The sequence below is a fragment of the Melanotaenia boesemani genome, chromosome 17 (assembly GCF_017639745.1).
Source record: "Melanotaenia boesemani isolate fMelBoe1 chromosome 17, fMelBoe1.pri, whole genome shotgun sequence".
Taxonomy (NCBI): Eukaryota; Metazoa; Chordata; class Actinopteri; order Atheriniformes; family Melanotaeniidae; genus Melanotaenia; species Melanotaenia boesemani.
In genome coordinates, this window is record NC_055698.1 from 22,078,822 (window position 1) to 22,101,622 (window position 22,801).

Consider the following 22,801-nt stretch of genomic DNA (forward strand, 5'->3'; position numbering starts at 1 on the left):
TGGTACTTAAGGATCACAGGTAACAACCCTTCAGTACAAGTGTTCTGATTTCTCCCACGAATACTCAGATGAAAGTGAATGAGTTCAACATATCAGAGAGGAACCTCCAAAAGACTACCTCTCTGAGATGCTCTTTTAAATAATTTTTCTGACCTGATACCAGTTAAAATTAATCGTGTGTTTTGACACTGTCACAGACATCTTACAATCAACAATGAACAACATTGACAAAATGTAAAATTCAACTTTAACTCTATCATTTATAACAAAAATGAGAAACACAATTTTATGTTCCATTAAATCAAAAGTAGTTTATTTAACTTTGCCTTCTCTGTATAACTTTATTATAATAAGACACTTCTCTGCTTGTACATTGCTCCCTTGAACTAAAATGGCAACATTTGTTTGTGGGAATGTAAGTTGGGGTAGACAAAACTTAGATACATACCAATATACATACATACATGTGTGTATATTACGGTTCCATTACCAAAACCATAAATGCTAAAAACAGTTTGAACCACTCCAGGTACCTCAGTAATGCTGAAAACATAATACAATCTTTGAGAACGTTTGTTGGAATTACACTAATTGTTTTTCTTTTAACATGGGTACATACAATATTGCGCACATCAACATTAAGGAGGGATGAAGGACTCTTTGAGTCAGTGTTAAGTGTACAGCTATCAATGTATAAACCAGTAACAGGCAATGCAAGCTGCAACCATGGGTGTGTTCATGCTAAGAAGTCAGTGAAAAATAAAATATGTCCAACTTCATTTGCCTGTTGAATAAAGTTACGCTTAAATTACACAAGAAAGTGAAGTTCTCCACAGCAGATTCTTCATTTGGATGCTGATCATACACACAAATGAATGTATACATGTGGATGTATTTAAGAAAACAGCAGAATTGTCTTAATTATATCTGTTAAATCACATGTGGGCAAACAAGGCAGAAAGTGCTTGCCGTCCATGTTAAACCCTCTGGCCCCCACCCCTTCCCAAATTATTACACAGACACTGAAAAAACACATCCACACAAGCACACACATACACGATCAAATGCCCTACTCACAACATCTCAGAGACAATCTTCAAACTGTTGTCAGTAAACAAACAAAACCCCAACTTACAGCAGTGACAGAATTGATGCAGATGAGAAAATCAATTTAGTTCACCTTTGATGCCGTCTCAAGTTGTTTTATGTCTATTATGTGTGATACAAACTTTGTTTAAAGTGTAATCCTACATCAACCCAACATTTTGTTTTTCCTACTCCAGGTCAGCATTATTTGTTGCAAGTAAAATTTCAGAAACCGTGTGAACTGAGGAAGATGATGCTTTTCCACCTGTTCAGCATAGTCCTGAATTCAATTTACTTGGGCTCCTGGTTGGCTTCATGTAAAGAAACAGCCATCCTGTGTACACACGCTTTGAGAAATACTTCTCCTCAGACACCGAGTCAGTCTTGGTGTGAAGAGTCTCCACAAGAGCACAGAGTGCATCGTCCCACACGTGAGTGACAGTAGAGGGGGTGTAATAGTACAACACTGGATCTGTACTCTGGGCCCAGACAGAGTACCTGTCCTGTTGCAGCACATGTAATTTGCCAAAACAAAAAAAAAAAGAAAAAATTAACACAAAGAGAATAACAGCAACCATGGATGTTTTATACTACAAGGAGTGCTTATTAGAACATATTCAATTACCTACTGGAGCATAAACAATTTTATGAAAGTCAAACGTGTTATATCATGACCTACATCTTCATCAAACTCATTTTTTTTCCTGACAAGACTACCGGGTATTTCAACTTGAGGGAGGAAAATAAAAGGGGAGGTTCCACAAAAATTAAGGTCATTGAGGAAATGGTTGTTAAAATAAAGCCATCACGCTATCAATACAGTTTTCATAGGTTAAACAAATGTCAAGAGGATAAAACTACTGTCCTTGGGGATTTTTGCAGTGTGCAGAAGTTCTCCAAGTAAGGAGGTTGCTACGATTAGGCCAAAAAAGCCTTACTTCCTACAAAAGAAGCAACCAAAACCTAATGAAATGTTGGGTCAACAATTTTAAAAGAAACAAAAAAATCATCACACCATCTATTTGAACAAGCTGCGAAAACACTGATATTAAAGACAAATCAATGCAAGTTTAGGTGAGCAGTAGTACTTCATCAGGCCTTCTCACAGTAACCAGACACTTTTCAGGAGACCAACAACGACGAATTGGGGGAACTTAGTAAAAAGGTATCAAATGACCTGCTGTGTAAAAGAAGAAAAACAACATGCACACATTCCTAACATATGCAGATGCTCAGGGTCTGAAACTTAACAGAAATTATATAAAAAAAAAAAAAAGCACACACAAGAAACAAAGCCTGTTATGATACAATATTCTTGTTAAAAGATGATTCTGCACTCTTTCCTTCTGTGAGGGAATTAATGCAGAACTGCACTACTGAATACCACTCAAGGCCAAAGTGTGGTAGAAATATACACAGGTACATAAATATAAAAGTTAGCCCAATCCAAACATTAATTTTCCAATTTAAGCCCACATTTTTTTTATTGTACATGTGTTTGTGTGTTTTTAAAGATGTCATTTGTGCTTGTATATGTGAATATTTGTGGAGCATTGTGTGAATGTTTTCTGTCAAAAGAACGTGCATCTTCATTGCACAACCACATGCTTGTCAAATTAATCCAGGGTGGGATTGCTCAAAGGAAATTTTAAAAAGTAGGGGTGGGGGCATAAATGAACAAAACTGAAATTTTGAATAACGGACGGTAGATAGAAGGATGCAAAAGGGACAGGTGACTGGGAAGCATAAGTGAATGTGAATATCATCTCCATATACTGTATAATACACTACTGTGTTATGATGCCAACAGATAAGCCATGAAATAATGAGCAAAAGGGGTTAAGATGTAAGGGGATGGGTTTTAATTTTGGGTGGGGTTCATCTAAAATGTTTTCTTAGACTCCATCATTTCCTATTTTTTGGTGAGGGCCAGTTGCCACGCTTCTCCCCACGGCTGCCACCTCCAGTGCCAGGCCCACCGGAGCAACCACCAGGAGGGCCACGAGGACCTCTGCCTCCACCTCCCCCTCCTCCTCCTCCAGTGTTGACCCGCCGGTTCTGTCGCTCCATCCCAGGACGTTGGCTTGAGAAGCTTCTTTTATTGGCCAATGGCTCTTTACTCGTCATCTCTCGCTCAACCAGACCGCCACCTCCGCCGCCCCCTCCTCCCCTTCCCAGGTGGTGGTGATGGTGAGAAGCATAAGACTTCCCAACTCCTCCTTCCCTGTCTTTGAACTCTGTGAAGTCACTGCTCTCAGAGGCGGTCTCCCACTCCTCATTGGCCTGGTCTGAGTTCTGGTTGGTGAAGTCGGGCGATTTTGCTCCGTGGTTATGGTGGTGTTGGGGGTGAGTTGTACCAGCATTGCCCTGGTTGTAGTGGTGATGGTGGTGGCTGTTTGCATTGTTTGTGTTAAGATGCCCGGCCCCACTGTTATTGTTGGTGGTTAGTGTGGCATTGTGGTTAGCATTTTGGGCATTTCCCGTGTTGGGAGCAGAGACTGGTGCTCCATTACTGTCTTGAACTGAATTCAGGGAAGGGGAGGATGGTCTTCCTCCCCCAATGACCCCCACTCCTCCATTGATGCGTGCAGCATTCTCCCGTTCTTTCAGTCTCCGGAAGCGGGGCGGTTTGTCCTGCTGGTGCTGTGACCGCCCATGCCGACGACGTCTAGGGGGTCTCTCAAACCCACGGTTACTGGGAAGAGGGGGAACATTTGGCCCTCCAGAGTTTGGTGCAGGATTGGTTGGAGCTTGCTGGGTTAGGACCCCTCCATTTTCAGAGGAAACTAGAGGAGCAAGGGTCATAGCAGGCAAAGACGGCTGAGTGGGGTTGGCCCCCTGACTTTGAGTTTGACTTCCATCAACTACCCTGTCCTTCTTTTCTCTTGCATTTCCTCCTCGACCAAAGTCTTTGGGGCCAGAGGTTTGTGGCTGACTTTGTTGTTTTCGGCCTGAAGCGGATGACTTGGAGGAGCCACTGAGAGAACCCGAGCTGGGTCCAACCCGATGTCCCCCACCTGTTCCTCCAGTATTGCCACTACTCCTGTAGATGTTTCCTCCCCCACTTCCCCCACCCCTGCCCCTCCTAGAGGGCACACCCCTTGGGGTGAAGACACGTGCCTGGGAACTTCTCGGTGGTGCAGATGAAATGTTTGCTGTAGCACTGACATTGTCAGAACCATTCTTGGTGTTGGGTTTTTGGTTATCATCTTTGTCAGAGTGACCAAGGTCACTTGCACCACTCTCGCTACCAGTCTCCGAGCCTCTCTCTCTTCTTCTCTTGGGGATTTCTTCATACTCTGATCCCTCGCTCCGAGTTTCACTTCTGTTTCTGGCCCTGGCAGGATTATGCTGAGACCGATCCTGGCCATGCCGACCACCAGCTCCTTCACCCTTGGATTCTTGGTGGTGGCCACCTGATGAGCGGTAGTCTCTGCCACTCCTACCACCCATTCTGCCACGATTGCCACCAGCAGGTCCAGCGCTGGCCGTGTAGCTGCCTCGGTAACCACGACCACGTCCATAAAATTCTCCCCCACGCCCTCGACTAGCCCTGCTGCCTTTAGCAGGGACTCCATGGTGGTGGGAGTTGCCTCTTTCAAAGGACCGATCTCTGTCCCTTCTAGAAGTGGATCCTGAAAATCCTGATGTGGCATCTACATCTTTAGGCCCTCTACCTGGCCCTCCTCCACCTCCACCAGAGGACCGGTCTTTTCCTCCATTCCTGGGTTTAGTTGCCTGAACTGGCTCGTCTTTAGATGGAGCTGAAGTGCTCTGGGAGATGGAGGAAGCTTCCTGTTTCATGGAGATGGGTTGCCCACCATCTTGTTCTTTATCTTTTCCGAAGCCTGTGCCTGTTTTTTCTCCTCCATCAACCTCCCCTCCCTCTCTCTTTATTTCCTTCAGAACTGGTTTCTTAATTGGACCAGCCCTCTTGTTGGCATTGCTTCCTCCTGTCTGGTTGGAAGATTTGTGATCTGATGATGTATAAGAGGGGTCTTCTCCTCCACGGGAGCTGTTCCCACCTCCTGCATGATTGGCCCTTCTGCCATGAGAGGACCCCCCACCCATATTGCTGCTTCCAGGGCGTGGGCCCCACTGGGTTTCTGTCTTGTGTTCCCGCCCTCCTCTTTGGTTTGACTTAGGATGGGGATGCTGCTGAGGCTGATTATGACTACCATGTTGGGAAGGCGGTGGGCTAGAGGCGATGGAGGAATGAGGTGGATGTGCTGGGCCTGCCTTCTCTTGTTTCACATGGTTGCTACTGGTGTTACCACTGTTGCCTCTTTCTCCATGACTGTGGCTGATACCAGATTCACCCTCTCTTTGTGGTGGACGAGGATGTTGAGCCACTTTGACATTCACATCCTCTCTGGCAGAAGATGAGGAAGAGGAAGAGCAGGAGGATGACAGGGAAGGTTGGTGAAGAGGAGGAGAAGAGTCTGTCTTCTTAGCTTGGGCATCACCAACTCTGTCACGACTGTTTTCTGGCTTATGAGGGTGAAGAGTGAAGTGAGGCTGAGGGTGGTGGCTGTGATGGTGGTGGTGGTGATGAGAGTTGCTCTCCACAGGGGGGATGTCTGCTCGGCCATTACGATCATAATGAGGATGTGTGGCTCCCCATATCTGGCCCTGTTGAGATCCTCGGGGAGGACCTTCATCCTGGTGGGAGAAGCTATGTGGCTGGCTTCCTCTATCATCTGCCCTCTGATGCTGCTGGTGTGCAGGCATCCTTGCTCCCTGGTCAGGAAAGTTGCTGTAGTTGCCACGGCCACCAATGTAATGATGAGGGTGGTGGCTGCTTCCCTGGGCAGTGACTTGAGTGCCAACGGGAGGAGGAGTTTGACTGGATGTCGCTGATGAGGTGCTAGGCTGCTGGATGGGTCCCAATCCACCCTCTCGTAAGCGATGTGGAGGAGTATCACTCCTAAGACAAAAAAGATTGAAAGATCATAAAGTACAAACTTAATTTAATACTAAATTTAGAGGATGACTTAAGGTCAGATTTGAAGGCAGTATAAATTATGATTCAATGCAATCATTTTTACAGTCCTGCAATAAACTTTGCCTCAAGATCTTACAGATGCTTCTGAAGATGTCACATCAAGTGTCAAAGCAGAATGAAGGAGATCAAATAGTGGAACTTAAGATTCTCAGAGAGCTTTTTGTGCACCTCGAATAACTTAAACCTAAGATGTTTACCTAACTGACTTAATCCATACCTGGGCCCCTTTGCCACATCATCATCCTCCAGTGCCTGCTTCTGTCGTAGGGGTGATGTTAACCCACGGTTCTCTGCTCCACCAGGGAAGACCTCTGGCACCCAGGCCAGCTTAGGATCCATAGGGGGGGTCCCACGGTTAGGGTGTCCCGGATGCTGTTGCGGCCTGTCAAAGGGGTCTGAACCAGATCCCCCTGAATCCGATCGCTCACGCCCAATAAGCCCTGTAAAAATGAAATAATAATAAAAGAAATATGTTAACAGATACCACAAATAAGACATTTTGTTGAATTAAATCACTGGGCCAAAGTACATCAATACCTTAATGTCAAATAGCAGAAGTAATTTATTTAACATTTAACTTGTCATGGCAAATGGTCTTTATTTATACAGCTCTTTTATCCAAAGCGCTTTAAATCATATTCACCCATTTACACACACATTCACACACTGATGGCGGAAGCTGCCATGCAAGGCGCTCAACCACAACCTATCAGGAGCAATTTAGGGTTTGGTGTCTTGACAACTCGACATGAGTTTGACAGATCATGGTGCAACATCCACCCACCAGATGGGTGCATGCCAGCTGAATAGTAATCCATGGGTGGGGGGCGACCCTGCATCATGCGAGGGTCCATGTAGGGCATCATCATCCAACGAGGGTCAAAATTCATTGGCAGAGGTGGAGGTCGAACCATATTACTGGGTTGATATAGAGGTCCACCCTGCTTTGGTCCAGGACCCGGCTGGGGCGTTGAACCCGATGAAGGACCTTGAGGACCCTGAGGCTGCGGGGACAGCTGACTTTGTGATGCCTGGCTGTGCTGCTGTTGCCACTGCTGCTGCTGCTTCAGGAGCTGCTCCTAAGACAAACATATGTGAAACAAAATAAAATAAATGATTCAGGATGTTTCAATGCAGATTTTTATAGTTCCCTATTTAAAAATGTGACCTAAAGACACATACTAATTTGTAATTCTATAATAAGGCTGAGTAATATGTTTACTTTTGACAAAAGACAAGTACAAATCTTTACCTGCTGCTGCCTCTGAAAGCGAGGTGGGAGCGATTTCTGGTACTTTGAGTAACTCTGGCTCGGAGGACCACCAGCTTGCCGACCTGCTCCCCCACCAATATTCTCAATCTTCACTGGGTCGATTACCCTTTCACCTCCACTACCTGCACGGATGTGAGGACTGACCATGGCCTCTTCTTTACTCTCTCCTGGTAAGGGTATCTCCAGTGGGGGTTGCTGTTGCTGTGATACAGCTGGCTGGGAACACTGTTGGGTATCTAAAAGTTGCAAGTTTGAATCAGTTGCTTGCAATAAAAGGTGGAAATTGGATCTAAAATTAATACATGAGTGAATGTATAACTCAGACCGACAGAGATAGGTCAATACCTTATCATTTACACTTGAAAAACTCACCTGCACTGGAGTCATAGCTGCTGTTGCTGCTAGCTCGTTGATGGTCATTTGTTCCAGTACTGGAGCCTGGTTGGGCGGCCAGAACTGGAGGCTCTTCATGGTCCACACAAGGAGAGGGAGGCTGGCTGATGTTTGGAGAAGAAGCCGACATAGATGGACTTGGGCTGCCTGCTGTAGCAGCTGTAGAATTTCCATCAAGGCTTGGGGTCTTACTGCTGCCACCTCCTGTGCTGCTGCCCTGCTGCTGTTGCTGCTTCTCATCCAGCTTCTTCAGCTTCTCAGCGCAGGCTGCACGTCTCTCCTCCTCCATCCTACGCTCTTCCTCTTCCCGGCGGCGGCGGGCTCGTTCCACGGCTGCAGAGATCTCAGAGGATGACTGCTTCCTGCGCTGTCGCCAAGTCTCATCCTCATCATCTCCCTGGGACCCATGGACTAGCACACCTGGCTGAGCAGAGGCAGTAGGACCTCCTGCTGTTGACTGATGCTGGGCAGGAGCAGGTTTCCCCAGGCCAGGAGATCCACCCTGGTTAAGTGACCGCTCCTAAATTGTTAGAACATAATTGATATTTGATGAAGCAAGTTTAAATAGTCTAGTTGATATGTCTCCAATCTCTTCAAAAAAAAAAAAAAAAAAAAAAAAAAAATTTATATATATATATATATATATATATAAAAAACTGAATGATTACATAAACGGATATAAACTCACAACGAAAAACTTAAAACTAAAAATGACCCAGCTGTAAAACCAGTGAGCGGCGGATGGGGTTATGACACAAATGATTAATCTATGAGGGCCTATCTGGATGTCTACCTGTCGGTAAAAGGAGTAGGGCCCTTGTCCAAGGAGCGGCCCAGGTGGGGGGGAGGGCTGCTCCCGGGGACCACCCAATCCAGGCCTGCGCCCCTGTATACAGGCAGACACGGTTAACCATGTTCCACCACAAAAATCTACACTGACAAACAGACAAACACTAGCACATCTCTTCCCAGAGATATGTCTTTGTTTAACTGTGACAAACTCCCCAGGGTTGCGCATATGGACACGACTTGTCATAGCATTAGTATGACACCACAGGGAAACTCTTTGTTGCTGTTTGGCCTACCTGGTAGTTGGATGGTGCACCCTGACCTCCCCAGTTATTTCCTCCCTCCTCTGGCCACCCTGGCTTGCAAGAAGGGGGCTGGGGGCCATTGTCAGCATTAGAGGGTGGCGTGCGACGGTTGTCTCCACCGCTGTCTGAGTTTCGAGAATGAGAGGTTGCACTGGGAGCATCCTGGGACCTCTGCTGCTCACTAAGAACAAGATAAGGAAATAAATCAAATCATGGTATAGCCTCAGCTTTCTGGATAATATGAAGTTAGTCACAAACTAAATTTACTTGTTCACACACCGGGAGTCACTCTTGCTCTCAGTTCTCTCCTCCTCTCCCTCTTCTTCTCCTTCATCATCACTGAACTTCAGCTTGGCAGAGTAATCAATCTCCTCATGGGCCCCTGTTAACACAAAACATAAATGACATTGAAATCACATTTGTGCCCACCTTCTGCAGAGCGAATTTCAACATTAGCCATCTTTCATCACTATGACAAACCTGATCCTCTACACTCCTCCTACCCCTCCCTTCACTGAGCAACTTTTAGTAACATGAACCACTCTGCTTGGATTGAAAGGAAATGTGATACGAAACAACTTCAGTATTGCTTCATATCTCATCCACTGCCATTAGAATTTTAACTGGTGCAAACTTTTTATCATGATAATATGACTTTAAAACATAAAACTGTGTTTTGTTCTTTTTTTACAGTTAGAGTGATCCTTGGATGAATGAAAACAAAAGATTTTACTTGACTAAACAAATGCTCAGGAAACAGGAATCAAATCTCAAAACTAGGGCTGCATGATATCAGGAAAACATGATATGCAATAACACTGAAAGTCGCGATGAAGATATGATGCGATAAATAAAATAAAATAAAGCTACATCTTTGATGTTTTGTCATACGGAACTCCACTGGCAAAATTCTCATACACAGATGTCTGCTGAATTTTATAGCTTGTGCTATAATAATGCTAGTAGCGTGTTTTAGCTAACGCTCGATTTTAGTAACTCTTCTTAATACAGTGGTTCTAAAACTTTTTCTGCAGGGCCCCCCTTTCGTTGACAACAATACTGTCCCATTTTATAAAATAAATGAAAAAAAACCAACTTCTTTTCTTTTTTTTAATGTTTGCATCTGTGAATGAGCAATTTCTGTACCTGCCCAGCCTTCGTCTCCATCATGATCCAGCTCATCTAGCTCCTTTAGGTCATCCTGCTTTAGGATAGAGGGTCGTTTTACCACCTCTCCACCTGATTCACGTGGACCGCCCTGTGGCCTGTTGTCAGGTCCACCCTGTCCACGTGAAAATCTGAAAGAATGAAGGAAATTCTACGTGAGGTGACAAAAAATACAAACAAGTCATTGTAAAAAAAAAAAAAAAAACAGTAAAATTGTGGTTCTTTAATCAATTAAGCTAAAAACTACGAGCCACAATACAAATTATGACACATACCTTGGAGCGGGCCCTTCCCCAGGTGGAGGGTACCTGTAGGGCCCCTGAGGGCCATAGGGGGCCGGAAATGGTAGATAGGGAGGATACATCTGAGGAAAAGCAAAGTTCCAGTTTATACAGATATTTCTTCATGCCAGAAAGAATGGGAAAGAAATTTGAAAAAGGAAACTTACGAACGGAGGCATGATCCCTCGATAGGGGGGATACCCAGGCCCCACTGGGGGCTGGGGCAGGGGTAAGGCGGGACTGCCTGCAGGAGGATTCCTAGGTGGCCCATGGTTCTGGGAGCTTGGAGGGGCGACCCCAACAGCCCCATCCATTACCAGAGCTCCAGCTGTGCCACCCTCTGCTGCCCCCTCCCCAGGCAGGGTGGGTGCCAGGGCTCGACCCCCACCGTCCCGCCAACTTGTAACGTCTGAGATTTAACATCGAACAAAACAGTCAGTAAAGATGCAGTTAAGACGCAGTAAAGATGCAATTATTTAAAAAAAAAAATCACACGCAAAATTTTTATCTGGACAACTAAATAAAAATAGGTTATTTAAAGAAAATAATCTCAAGAGAAAAATTTCACTGTATTAAACAACTAGCTGATCAATAATCCCTGATTATTCAGAGAGAATTGCTTACTCTGGGGGCGGAGGCTTGGTCCGGGCCCATACCACTGATCTGCAGTGGCCTGTTCTCTGCCAACTTTGTCCTGGTCGCCAGCCGACTGCAGGGTGGGAAATTCCTCGCGAGAGAATGGCGACGGTAGGTTTGATCCCTTTCCACCTGCAAAAAAGGAGTAAGGCTTAACTGCAGAAAAACATTCAATCCAGAAAATGCTCACAAAAAGCATGGAAAAGGGCAGACTCACCATCCCCTTGTGTTCCATGTGTAACACTGGCTTGTGCCCAGGACCTTGCCCCTACGGCCTGGGTTGAAGTTGGGGCCAGAGCCTAGAGAGCAAGCACAACAGACAAATGCCATATGATTAATGTCAACTATGACAGCAATAAATCTCCAGTTAATGACAGTGGTGTGCCATCTTAAGTGCCTCGCCATCTGATTACAATTCAGGGTGCTACGACTGGATTATTAAATGATTATCAGATTTATAATCTATAATAATATATAATAATAATTTATAATCAGGATTTTCAATGCATCTTTTTCCCCAATTTAGGGATTTTTTTGCTCACTCTGTGGCCCCTAATGCATAATAGCTACTCTGAATTTTATTTTGCTTATACAGTCATGGACAAAATTGTTGGTACCCTTCGGTTAATGAAAGAAAATATCACAATGGTCACAGAAATAACTTGAATCTCACAAAAGTAATAATAAATAAAAATTCTATGAAATTTAACCAATGAAAGTCAGACATTGCTTTTCAACCATGTTTCAACAGAATTATTTAAAAAAATAAACTCATGAAACAGGCCTGGACAAAAATGATGGTACCCCTACAAAAGACTGAAAATAATGTGACCAAAGGGACGTGTTAATCCAAGGTGTGTCCACTAATTAGCATTACAGGTGTCTACGATCTTGTAACCAGTCAATGGGCCTATATATAAGCTACAGGTAGTCACTGTGCTGTTTGGTGACATGGTGTGTACCACACTCAATATGGACCAGAGGAAGCAAAGGAAAGAGTTGTCTCAGGAGATTAGAAAGAAAATTATAGACAAGCATGTTAAAGGTAAAGGCCATAAGACCATCTCCAAGCAGCTTGATGTTCCTGTGACTACAGTTGCACATATTATTCAGAAATTTAAGATCCATGGGACTGTAGCCAACCTCCGTGGACGTGGCCGCAGGAGGAAAACTGATGACAAATCAAACAGACGGATAATACGAACGGTAACAAAAGAGCCCAGAAAAACTTTTAAAGAGAATAAAGGTCAACTTCAAGCTCAAGGAACATCAGTGTCAGATCGCACCATCCGTCGTCGTTTGAGCCAAAGTGGACTTAATGGGAGACGACCAAGGAGGACACCATTGTTGAAAACAAATCATAAAAAAGCCAAACTACATGTTGACAAGCCACAAAGCTTCTGGGAGAATGTCCTATGGACAGATGAGACAAAAATTGAACTTTTTGCCAAGGCTCATCAGCTCTATGTTTACAGATGGAAAAATGAAGCATATGAAGAAAAGAACACCGTCCCTACTTTGAAACATGGAGGAGGCTCTGTTATGTTCTGGGGCTGCTTTGCTGCATCTGGCACAAGGTGTCTTGAATCTGTGCCGGTACAATGAAATCTCAAGACTATCAAGAGATTCTAGAGAGAAATGTGCTGGCCAGTGTCAGAAAGCTTGGTCTCAGTCGCAGGTTATGGGTCTTGCAACAGGACAATGACCCAAAACACAGCTAAAATCACCCAAGAATGGCTAAGACGACAACATTGGACTATTCTAAAGTGGCCTTCTATGAGCCCTGACCTAAATCGTATTGAGCATCTTTGGGAGGAGCTGAAACATGCCGTCTGGAAAAGGCTTCCTTCAAACCTGAGACAACTGGAGCAGTTTGCTTATGAGGAGTGGACCAAAATACCTGCTGAGAGGTGCAGAAGTCTCACTGACAGTTACAGGAATTGTTTGATTGCAGTGATTGCCTCAAAAGGTTGTGCAACAAAATATTAAGTTAAGGGTACCATCATTTTTGTCCAGGCCTGTTTCATGAGTTTATTTTTTTAAATAATTCTGTTGAAACATGGTTGAAAAGCAGTGCCTGATTTTCATTGGTTAAATTTCATAGAATTTTTATTTATTATTACTTTTGTGAGATTCAAGTTATTTCTGTGACCATTGTGATATTTTCTTTCATTAACCGAAGGGTACCAACAATTTTGTCCATGACTGTATATAAACTGTCTGTACCTCTGAAGCTGGCGGGGTTCTCGGGAGGGTCGGTGCAGGTATCTGTGAAGCCACAGGCTGCTGCGATTCCGGCTGCGGTGCTGACAATGCATCGGTACTGCAAACAAGCCACAAGTCACCGAAGCAAGAAATGAGACCAGAGCAAAACAATATTTAAAAGAAAAAAAAAAAGACAACTACTTATAGTAACGTTATAAAGTAAAACTTTGTCATCTTTATCTTCTACTGTTCAAATGGTGAGTTACCTCTTTGGGTCTGCTGATTCCGGTTTGCTTGCCCATCCTGTGCCGTCTTTGGGAACAAGCGAGACGTTGGGATCGTTGCCTTTGTTCTCTGCCTTCAGACTGGGCAGGTTGGCAGGGGGTGGCATACGCCGCGCAGAGGCAACTTTACCAAGAGACTGCAGGCCATGGCGGGGGGGAACTGAGGTGGGGAATAGAGACCAGGTCATTAGTAACGATGAACGACTGAAACATGATACAGGTAAAATCTACTGGGTGTGAGGAACAGCTCGATGACAAGAGATGTAGCCCTGTTTTATTGAGCCGTAAATGCAATTAACATGTTGAAAAACATACAAGGGTACAAGTTTGGTAGTTTTTGGTTTGCTTATATAAAGTAAAAAATTAATAATCTAGACATACAAATTTTAAGCAAACCCACATCAATTACATTTTTTAGAAAAGTGAATGGATTTGTATCCTGAGACAGAAAGAAAGAGAAAGAACAAAAATCCCTCTTGATTCTGAAAAGCTGTTGTGAATATTAATCCCTCATTTGCTCCTTGAGGCTTGGTATAAAAAAATAAATAAATTAAAAAAAAACACACAAAATAGCAGTCCATGGTAATTTGGGAATGAGGACAGCTGCTTGGAACTAATGGGGAACCACTGAATAAAACATAAACTGGGGACTCAGCACAGAAGTCAAACAGCATCCACAAGTAAGCCTCTGTCTTAAGTTGGGCTCAGTGGCTTCAAAGCTCAGTTGACATATTAAGGCTTAGAAGTCATTCACCCTCCAAGCCTTAGCCATTACTAAAAACTGTCCCTAAAGAATTTTATCAATATCAGCAGATCACAGTAGTTAAGAAATCTACTATAGACAGTAGTATAAAATAATCAATGTGGCAGCAAACAGCACAGCCTGGCAACTGTAATTGAAGCACCAATGGGTAAAGTCCAACTGTGAATGAGCAGATCTTTTTCTCTGAGCTTATACATGCACATGAAAAATACTTTATGTATCCCATTAGAGCCTTTAGTTACAAAAAAAACCTCTGCATGAAGACAAAAATTCATTCACATCACAAACTTGTGTGTTCAAGCTTGGTTATGACACAAGACAAATACTCACCAACAGGCTTTTGTGTTTCAAGGCTCTTTCCTTTGTATGTATCAAACAGGTTGAGAGACGCATACTTGGTTTTGCCTTCCTTCCCCTTTGCAGTTTGCCCAGAGCGCTCTGACATTGCGCTGTCCGCTCATTGAGTATGGTGAACCCTGAGACTGGAAGAGAAAGGAAGAGAAAGCTATTTCACACCAGGTATGCTCACGAAGTAAGGGTGAAAGTGATGAGTGCACAATAATTAATGATAGCAGAAATCATTTCACAAATTGAAATATACTATATTTGTTATATTTGTTTTATTTAATATTTAAAAAATGGTGGTCTGCAATAATATTAAGATAGTGTCATAAAAAAACAATATGGCATTAATAGCTGCCATTAATATAAAGCCAAGCTGCATATTGCTGCCTAACCACAAACATCACTTGTAAACAAGCCGCACGTGTAATTTCTGAGAATTGGCTTATTTTAATCAGGCCTAAGCGATTTTGAAACAAAATCTAATTTTGATTTTTCTGACAAAATATTGTGATTGGGTTTGTGACTTAATCTTTTAAATTCCAGCTTTTGTTCAGTGTTCGTGCAGAAATATATTTATAACATGAGATGGAAGATTACCACGAGATGACATAATATAAACTGTTCCATGTTGCAATGCTATGATACAGTTGAGAAAGTTAGGATATGAACAGCTAAACTTACTAACTGCAACATGTAACCTGTGGCCAAAACACCGAACCCTATAGGTTACATTTCCTCTAGAAGAAACTTTATTCGTTGTCTTTGTATATATACAAAAAAAAAACTTAACAGTCAGATGTTTTTTATCTTATCAACACCGCAGCATGTTATATCTCACTCTACATGCTTTTCAGTCTCCCTGGCTCACAGGCTCAAAGGAAGTTGGGGATTACATACATCCATTCATAGCAAAAATGGTAAATGGCACTGTACTTATATAGTGCTTTTCCAGTCATGTTGACTGCTCAGAGTACTTTACACTACATGTCACATTCACCCAATCATACACTAAGTCGTTGCCTCCCGATAGGCACATCGGGAGGCAACATAGGGTTCAGTGTCTTGCCCAAGGATCCACCGACTTTCCAGTTGGTGGACGACTGCTCTCCCTCCTGAGCTACAGCTGTCCAGCAGAGTGAAAATTTGTCTGTTTTGACTAACGATAATTAGTCTGTTTTGACTCTTCAGTTTTAAGCGTGTAATTTAAATCCTGTGGTTTATCTTCCTTAACTTGTTTTCTTTCAGGCTAGTGTTAAGAAAATGTCCAAAATCAACAATTAAGGTGTCTTTTCATGAAACTTTGTCTGCATACACACCAAGTCAAGTTTGATCATTTGAAAGTTCTTTCTCTGCTGAACAATGGGATCTCATCCAAACTTGAAATTCCCCTCGTATTAGCAACTAAACTTGATAGTGAAAGGGAGAGTTTTGAGCTAGGGACTCTCATTGGCTAGTCTTAGTTTCAGACAATTTCATTGGATCATTTTGGCCATATGATATGCTCCGTTGATTTCCTGTTTAGCTTTTCGCAGGACTTATAAAGACAAAACGCATAAAGAAAGACCTCTAAAATGTTCCCAGAGAAAACAACAGTAATAGTCACTTATAGGAGGAGACAGGACAACATAAACACCGAAATCAGCTGGGGAAATAGTCTTGGGTTTAATGACATGAAGCTGTCAATGAAAACAGGAGCATGGTTACAGCTGATTATTGCGCAGCACACCAGCGTCTCATAGCTCACGTTACACGTTTGAATGAACGCATCAGCAGTTTGCCCCAACTGAGCAGGGACAAAACTCAGTTAAGTGAACATGAATTAACTGAGTGAAGATCAATTAATAAAATCAGGGTTTTAAGTCTTTCTGAAGGAGAGAATTGTAGAATAACTTGTCCTCCCTCCCCTACTCTCCACAGGATGCAACAGGACATGTCGCCTTTGACACCAATGTGCACATTCTCTCAGCTTTCATGCATTATAATCTGGTTTGTTGTTCTCATTAATCTGATTGGATATAATGTATGTAAATAGTGATTTGGAACAAAAATGTACTGGATTTTAAAAATCCACAACTTAAAAGAATGTTTCCTCAAAATTATTTTTTCCCTCGTAATCTGGGTCAAAAATCTCCACTTCAGCAGCACTTACAGACACCAAACTTTCCAGTTATGCTCCTGTCTGTATTTTTTAAGCTTTTACAGAAGGGCTTTTATTTTTTAATATCCCATTCACAGCCTGATTTATAGACCATTTTATCCCAAACACATTGCAAAAATGCTGGTTATTGATGGAATTATCTTAATTATGAAGTGATAAAACAGAGATATTCAAAATCCCCTCTGTAAAAACTTTTGACGTCAACAAAATGCCCAAAAAAGTTTGAATCTGACTTAATCCTGTGTTCTGATTTTTTCCTAGATTTATATGCAACTTAGCGATTTTTTGGTCATAAAATACCTCATTTGCATTTTAACATGAAATATCTGAAAAGTTGCAACACAAAAAATTAAGTTTTAATGTGAATAATAAACCAGCAATGTTTCTTGATGTACCCGTTGGTTATAAATGTTACCCTATTCACCTGTGTTGTCTTGCCTTAAGTTGGAACACAAATGAGCTCCAGATGTCACTGAAAGAAGGTATTATTATTATTGTGGGTGAATATATTTCTTGTTTTCCCAGTATGATGTATTCTATGAGAAGGTTGGACCAGTGACTGATACGTAAAGAGTTTTTGGATTTCCAGGTAAGGGTTTACTTGGAGCAGATTTTCTAAATTGAATTAGAAGGTTGTTAACTAACATCTGTAAGGCAGGTATACACTACAGGATAATCAGGCCAATTTTTGTGTGTGTGTGTGTGTGTGTGTGTATATATATATATATAGTCAGTGTGACATTTAAAGCTTGTCTGTACAGACTAGTTTCTTTCTACCAGGTCCCAATAGCTATTGTTTGTCTCAGACCAGCAGCTACGTTCTGCCCGGTGTGATCTGGAAAAAATTAGTCTGAAGATATTTCGTTTTCACGTTGAAATCTGCGACAATAAAATGTAGCGCGACATTAATATACGGCTCTATGGTGCGGCTTAACCGCAGCGGTGGCAAAACATTGGACTGCAGCCACGTCCTTCACACCACACTCATCATACAGGGCAGGGAGAGACACTCCACTAACATGGAGACGAGACGGCCGTGATGCCGTCTGTCCAAAGTGTTGATGAGTTTCTTAAATCCCGGGTTGTTCACTGTGTTAACTGAGAAAAAGTTCTATTTGTTTATAACGTTTTTCTCTCTGTGTCTTTGGATTATTTAGTTGCGATTTACAAAAATTGAACATTTTTCTATTTTCTTGTGTTGCGTCACAAGCCCCTGTGTGCACGTCTGCGTGAACGAGCGCAACATTTCACATGCACGAATGTTGCCTGTCGCTTGGCTGGAGGAGGGCAGCGATTTCCACCTCATCGCGCAAGTTTGATAGAAAATGAATGGAGAAGGAGCGACGTCGCCTCCCGTGTGTCCAGCCCTTAACTGACGAGGTGTTCGCAACTCGCATTGAATAAAACTAAAGCAGACGGGGCTGTGGGAAGAGTCTGCAGCAGAGAACTGCAATGCCTGCTGCGCTCGATTTGCAACTGAAAACAGCACAAGAGGAAACTGAGAAGGACAAAAATAATCGGATTCTTTCATTTTTATGATCGTTGAAAACCCAGATTGTAATTGCGATTAAAATTCGATTAATCGCCCAACCCTAACACACACACACTTAACTTCACAGCTGCGTGTAGCTGTCATATGACGTTTTTGATTGAAGTTTTCAGACAAATACTTGCCACATGCATATGCACACATGAAATACATGGTGCTCCTTTCTCTGTAAAATATCTTTACTGTTAAACTGTGCAAGTCTTTTATGTCAAGAGTAGTAATATAAGATTCCACATATTACCCTAATCATTAACTTGGGACTGTAATGTCAAAGGATGATCTGAAAGATCTTTGGTTTAGAAAAATAAACTCAAAAGGCTGCTTACTAACAAACACAGATGATAACCCATGTAGCTTCAATCACACTCAGTGTTACACTGATGACAAGCTTCCATTAACTTGCACACGCATCACATTTTCTTACAATCAGGTGTTTCATTAGATCATGGAGGAAAAACAAAAACAAACTGTGATGCCTGCTACCAAGAGGCACAGGTGCACCTTGTAAAGTTTAGCTATAATACTTCAAAAATGGTTTCTATATAGAGCCCTGTAGTTACACAACTTTTGTATATAACAGTTAGTGACAATCAATGTCCACGGTCACTTTCTGAAGCTTTTCAGATTAAAGCCAACTGCCTGCGATAGAAGAAAATCTTCCAGTTTGAGATATTCTAACACATGGGAATTTGTGTAAATCCATCTCAATACTGTTTTTGTATATATACCATATAAGCAGTTGATTAAAAAACTCAATTCTTTGGATTATACAAAGTGAAAAATAAATAGCATTTTACAATTTAAACAGGTGAAAAAAGGCCAACCATTAACATCATTTACTCTGCTGGCCTAATGCAGAACTTTCTTCATCATGTAATGTAATCAATAAAATAAAAACCCACAAAGGTGAATACAATTATGATGGCTGTTAGGTTTATTTTAAATATTACAAATTGCCTCTTTCAGGAAGAGGACTGAACTGACTGCAATCCTCCTGGATGATCATTAGAATAAGTTCCATCCATCTCAACTTGCATAGTTTGCTGCTATGGTTTAATGGCTGAAACTGTTAATATTGAGATGCTTCACTTCAAACATTTGACTGACTGCATATACTGACATTAGCATTATGGATGCTGTTGCAAAGCCAAACACTACTATGTCATTGTGGGCACATTTTGGTTTTAAGCCAAATGAAAAGGCATAAACAGCACAAAGGTAGCAATCAAATATGACTCATTTAAAACTGACAGGGTCAATAACTTAATGAACAAGTATAAATTATTTGTCAATGTCATAATAATCCTAACCATTGTTACAGTTGCATTTGTGCAGCATTTCACCGAATTAATTCTACTTCTGCCCCAGCTTTTGAGCTGGTGTACAAATATTCCCTAAAAATCCTTAAACATTATTGTTGCACAGATTTTAGTTAGGTCAGATTCAGCATATTGACAGAATAAACACACATGAGGTTAGCAGATCTAATACACAGCTTATAACTGAAAACATTATACAAAAGAAAGCAAAATGCAGAACCCTGGTTTCTATGGCAACACAGTATAAATTATATTCTCCCAAGCCTTGCCTTGAGACAGGGTTTGGCTCCATGGCAACTACCAGGCCTTTATCCTGAACTCATTTTACTGCACATCAATAAAACACATGCTGCTGACATCTGTCCAATTCAGCATGATTTGGCTACCTCCATCAAATTACTCTGTGACCTAACCTTACCAAGTCCCACAGATGCAGTTATTAAGAGCAGATAAATCATCTAAAGCAGTTATACTACAATTGTCATTTTATTGACTTGTTTTGGAAGACAATAATAGAAAAGAATAGAATATTAGAATATCCAAATGATCCATGATTGAGTCATGGTCAAAGAAGCAGTAAATGCAAATTTAGAACTAAACAAGGACAACAAATGCTATTTGTAATACTGATCTGTATTATAATGATCTGTGAACTTGGCCTTTTACATTTACATACCAGAATAATGACAACGTCAGCAATTATTAACATAAAGAAAAAAAAACATCTTTATGAATACTATAGCAAAAAAGAAGTTTTGTTTAGGGCTGCAAAATTAACTCTATACTAAAGTCAATACAACTCAAACACATTATAAAAAAAGCTCTACACCACAACGATTATACCACAAAAGTCCAGTGTAATCTACACTGGTTAAAGGATTTCAGACAGATTTTTTTTAGTTTATTGCTGGTACATATTACCACATAAGACTGTGACCACAATGAAATGAGCAACTATCAGGAGAAACAAACTGGGCAGATTTGGGTGCACAGAGAAATGTCAACTATATGAAAATATTGTAGCATCAGATAGGTTTGTGAGAACCAAAAGCAGCCACTTTTTCAGCAGTGCCCAGGAAGTGTTGACAAAACAACAGGAGAGGATAATTAATTTGTCTGATTAATTAAATGTGTACTACAAATCCTGGTAAGCGCAAAACCTGATCACAAGGCTATCCAGAGCAACAAAAACTATGACAATGTGTTGGATCATTGACAATTGTGACTGATATTAATAATTATTAATAGTAAAATTATATCAGGGTGCATCAGCAAGTACATTAAATGACAAAGCACACCAGATTTTACTCTTAATAAATAAAAGCAAATTTACCTAAGTTAAAAAGGTTGGTATGCATGGAGGTTTATGCTAAAACAATTCCTCAATTTTTACATGCTGTCCATCATTATTCTACAATGACTAGAATCATTCAAGATAGATTAAATGTTTCCATGAAAGTCTATTCAAATAATTCCTCTATCTTACTCTAATTCCATTCATTTATGCATTAAATAAAATACTGTAAATGAAATGTATTTCTAATCGTGTAAATAGCCTCAACTTGTGCTTACCAAGTGAAAAAATGTATTTAAGATCATTATCAAAACAAGGATAACAGAAAATAAAAACGCATAATAATAACAATGACAATAACGATAATGACAATAAAATGTGACCTTAACTATCTTTTATTGTGCACTCATCAACAAAGTGCACAGTGTCTGTAATTATAAGAATCATTGCAAAAGTAAAAGGAAATAAAGGGTTTTACACGGTGATTATGGGGCAGAAGCACTGCACCGTGCCTCAATAGCCAGATGAGATTAGAAAATTAGGTCGTGGGATGGCTGGTCAACTACATGTTGTATGAGGATTAACAGGGACCAGCAGCTAAACTACAGTAACCTACAAAGAGGGCTTGCAAAGTCACAGTTAAACATCGATGACAAAGACCATAAGACCAAATCTTATGATTGCTACAACTCTTAAAATCGAAGGCCGGATGTTTAATATTAACAAACCGCAACAACATAAGCTAAAGATGTGTTGTTGAGCTAACTGATGTTAGCTGGTTAATACAGGGCCTCAGTGCTCTCGTTGGGAGGGGGACTGCGTTGATGTTTCATAATGCATTTTCAAAGCCTTGTATTATCATTAGCTTACTGCTCTTCAGATCTACGAGCTTAGATTGGCACGTTGACATCGCGACTATACGTGTTCAATAAACGATGTTCCCGTTCAACAGATGGTATGAGCCCGGGGATGAAGCAGAAAAAACAATTTTATCAGGAGAACAAAACAAAATGGCGGTGTAGAGGCCTACAGCCGTTAACATAGAATAGAAGAAAAGCAAAGCCCACACGACTACAATCATTTGCCTAGCGAATATTTAAGTACACTAATGACAATGATACCCACATCTATTCTTTTTTATAAAGTAGCATAATGTAATATAGCCATGTTAATTTACAGGAGCGTGTTGGAAAATGACATGGTATAAGCTGAAACTACAGGACTAGCCTCAGAAATGGCTAACGTTTATCCGCTAACATCAGCTGCGTAGCTTCAGGTCGTTAATATCGGACGTTAACATATTTTAACGTCAATCTTATCTATTATCCATTTGTAAGAAGAAGCAAACAAATGAACGCGTATTCACATAAATATTACATCTGAATATGTAACATGGCATGTATCAGCTATATTATAAACCAAAATAAGCTAACAAGCTAAGAAACCACCAAATGTTGGCTAACAACAACAATCAAGACACCGCTTCCAAATAATAAGACTGCCCTGTCAATAACCATCCTTCCAGTTTGCCAATTCCGTGATTTCAAAGCTAAAACATGACCATTTCTGGTCCATATATGTTAACCGCTTTATGTTAGCATAAAACATGCTAAATTCTGCGGCGACTGACCTGGTCTTGTCCCGACTTGTCTCGAGGTTGTATCGCAGAATGAGGTTAGCTACAACGTAGCTTTCTAGCAGCTAGCTAAGCAACCTCCCGCATTGGCACACACAGAAGGTCTTTGCTTTAACTCGCACCAACTTTAATGTGAGTGGCACTGTGTAAATTAAAAAGGTGTTCGGCTTACTTGCACTCCTTTTCTTTTTTCCCAAAAATAAATGAAAAGGGGAAAAGAAAACTTGATGCTGGACTCGATCCGTCACCTAAAGAGCCGTCAACGGCTACTGGGTAATTTCGTGAGATGGGAGCCGTTTGGGACCTCTACAGA

At 41.5% G+C, this 22,801-nt stretch overlaps 1 protein-coding gene across 5 annotated transcripts; it reads right to left on the reverse strand.

Moving 5' to 3' along the window:
- Positions 1 to 291: 291 nt before the first annotated feature.
- On the reverse strand, positions 292 to 22,769 carry prrc2a (proline-rich coiled-coil 2A). Of its 5 annotated transcripts, none has more exons than XM_041967086.1 (17): positions 22,661 to 22,769; positions 14,518 to 14,669; positions 13,407 to 13,584; positions 13,162 to 13,258; positions 11,153 to 11,234; positions 10,924 to 11,067; positions 10,467 to 10,708; positions 10,294 to 10,382; positions 9,998 to 10,149; positions 9,119 to 9,233; positions 8,843 to 9,032; positions 8,551 to 8,643; positions 7,737 to 8,277; positions 7,344 to 7,600; positions 6,876 to 7,170; positions 6,309 to 6,531; positions 292 to 6,013 (listed from the first exon to the last, which is right to left on the reverse strand). In XM_041967086.1, the coding sequence occupies exons 2-17, from the start codon at positions 14,630 to 14,632 to the stop codon at positions 2,992 to 2,994; spliced, it is 5,835 nt and encodes a 1,944-aa protein (XP_041823020.1). In that variant the 5' UTR covers positions 14,633 to 14,669; positions 22,661 to 22,769; the 3' UTR covers positions 292 to 2,991. The 5 variants fall into 5 exon arrangements, with proteins under 5 accessions (XP_041823020.1, XP_041823021.1, XP_041823019.1 ...); XM_041967087.1 differs by lacking the exon at positions 22,661 to 22,769 and adding an exon at positions 22,483 to 22,653 and having other exon boundaries at positions 9,131 to 9,233; XM_041967085.1 differs by lacking the exon at positions 22,661 to 22,769 and adding an exon at positions 22,483 to 22,653.
- Positions 22,770 to 22,801: the final 32 nt, after the last annotated feature.

Coding starts and splice junctions, on each gene's coding strand:
- prrc2a (XM_041967086.1), bottom strand. CDS start 14,632: ATGTCAGAGCGCTCTGGGCAAACTGCAAAGGGGAAGGAAGGCAAAACC. Junction 11,235..13,161: donor GAACCCCGCCAGCTTCAGAG/GTACAGACAGTT, acceptor CTTGCTCTCTAG/GCTCTGGCCCCAACTTCAAC. Junction 6,532..6,875: donor AGCTGGCATGCACCCATCTG/GTGGGTGGATGT, acceptor TCATTTTTACAG/GGCTTATTGGGCGTGAGCGA.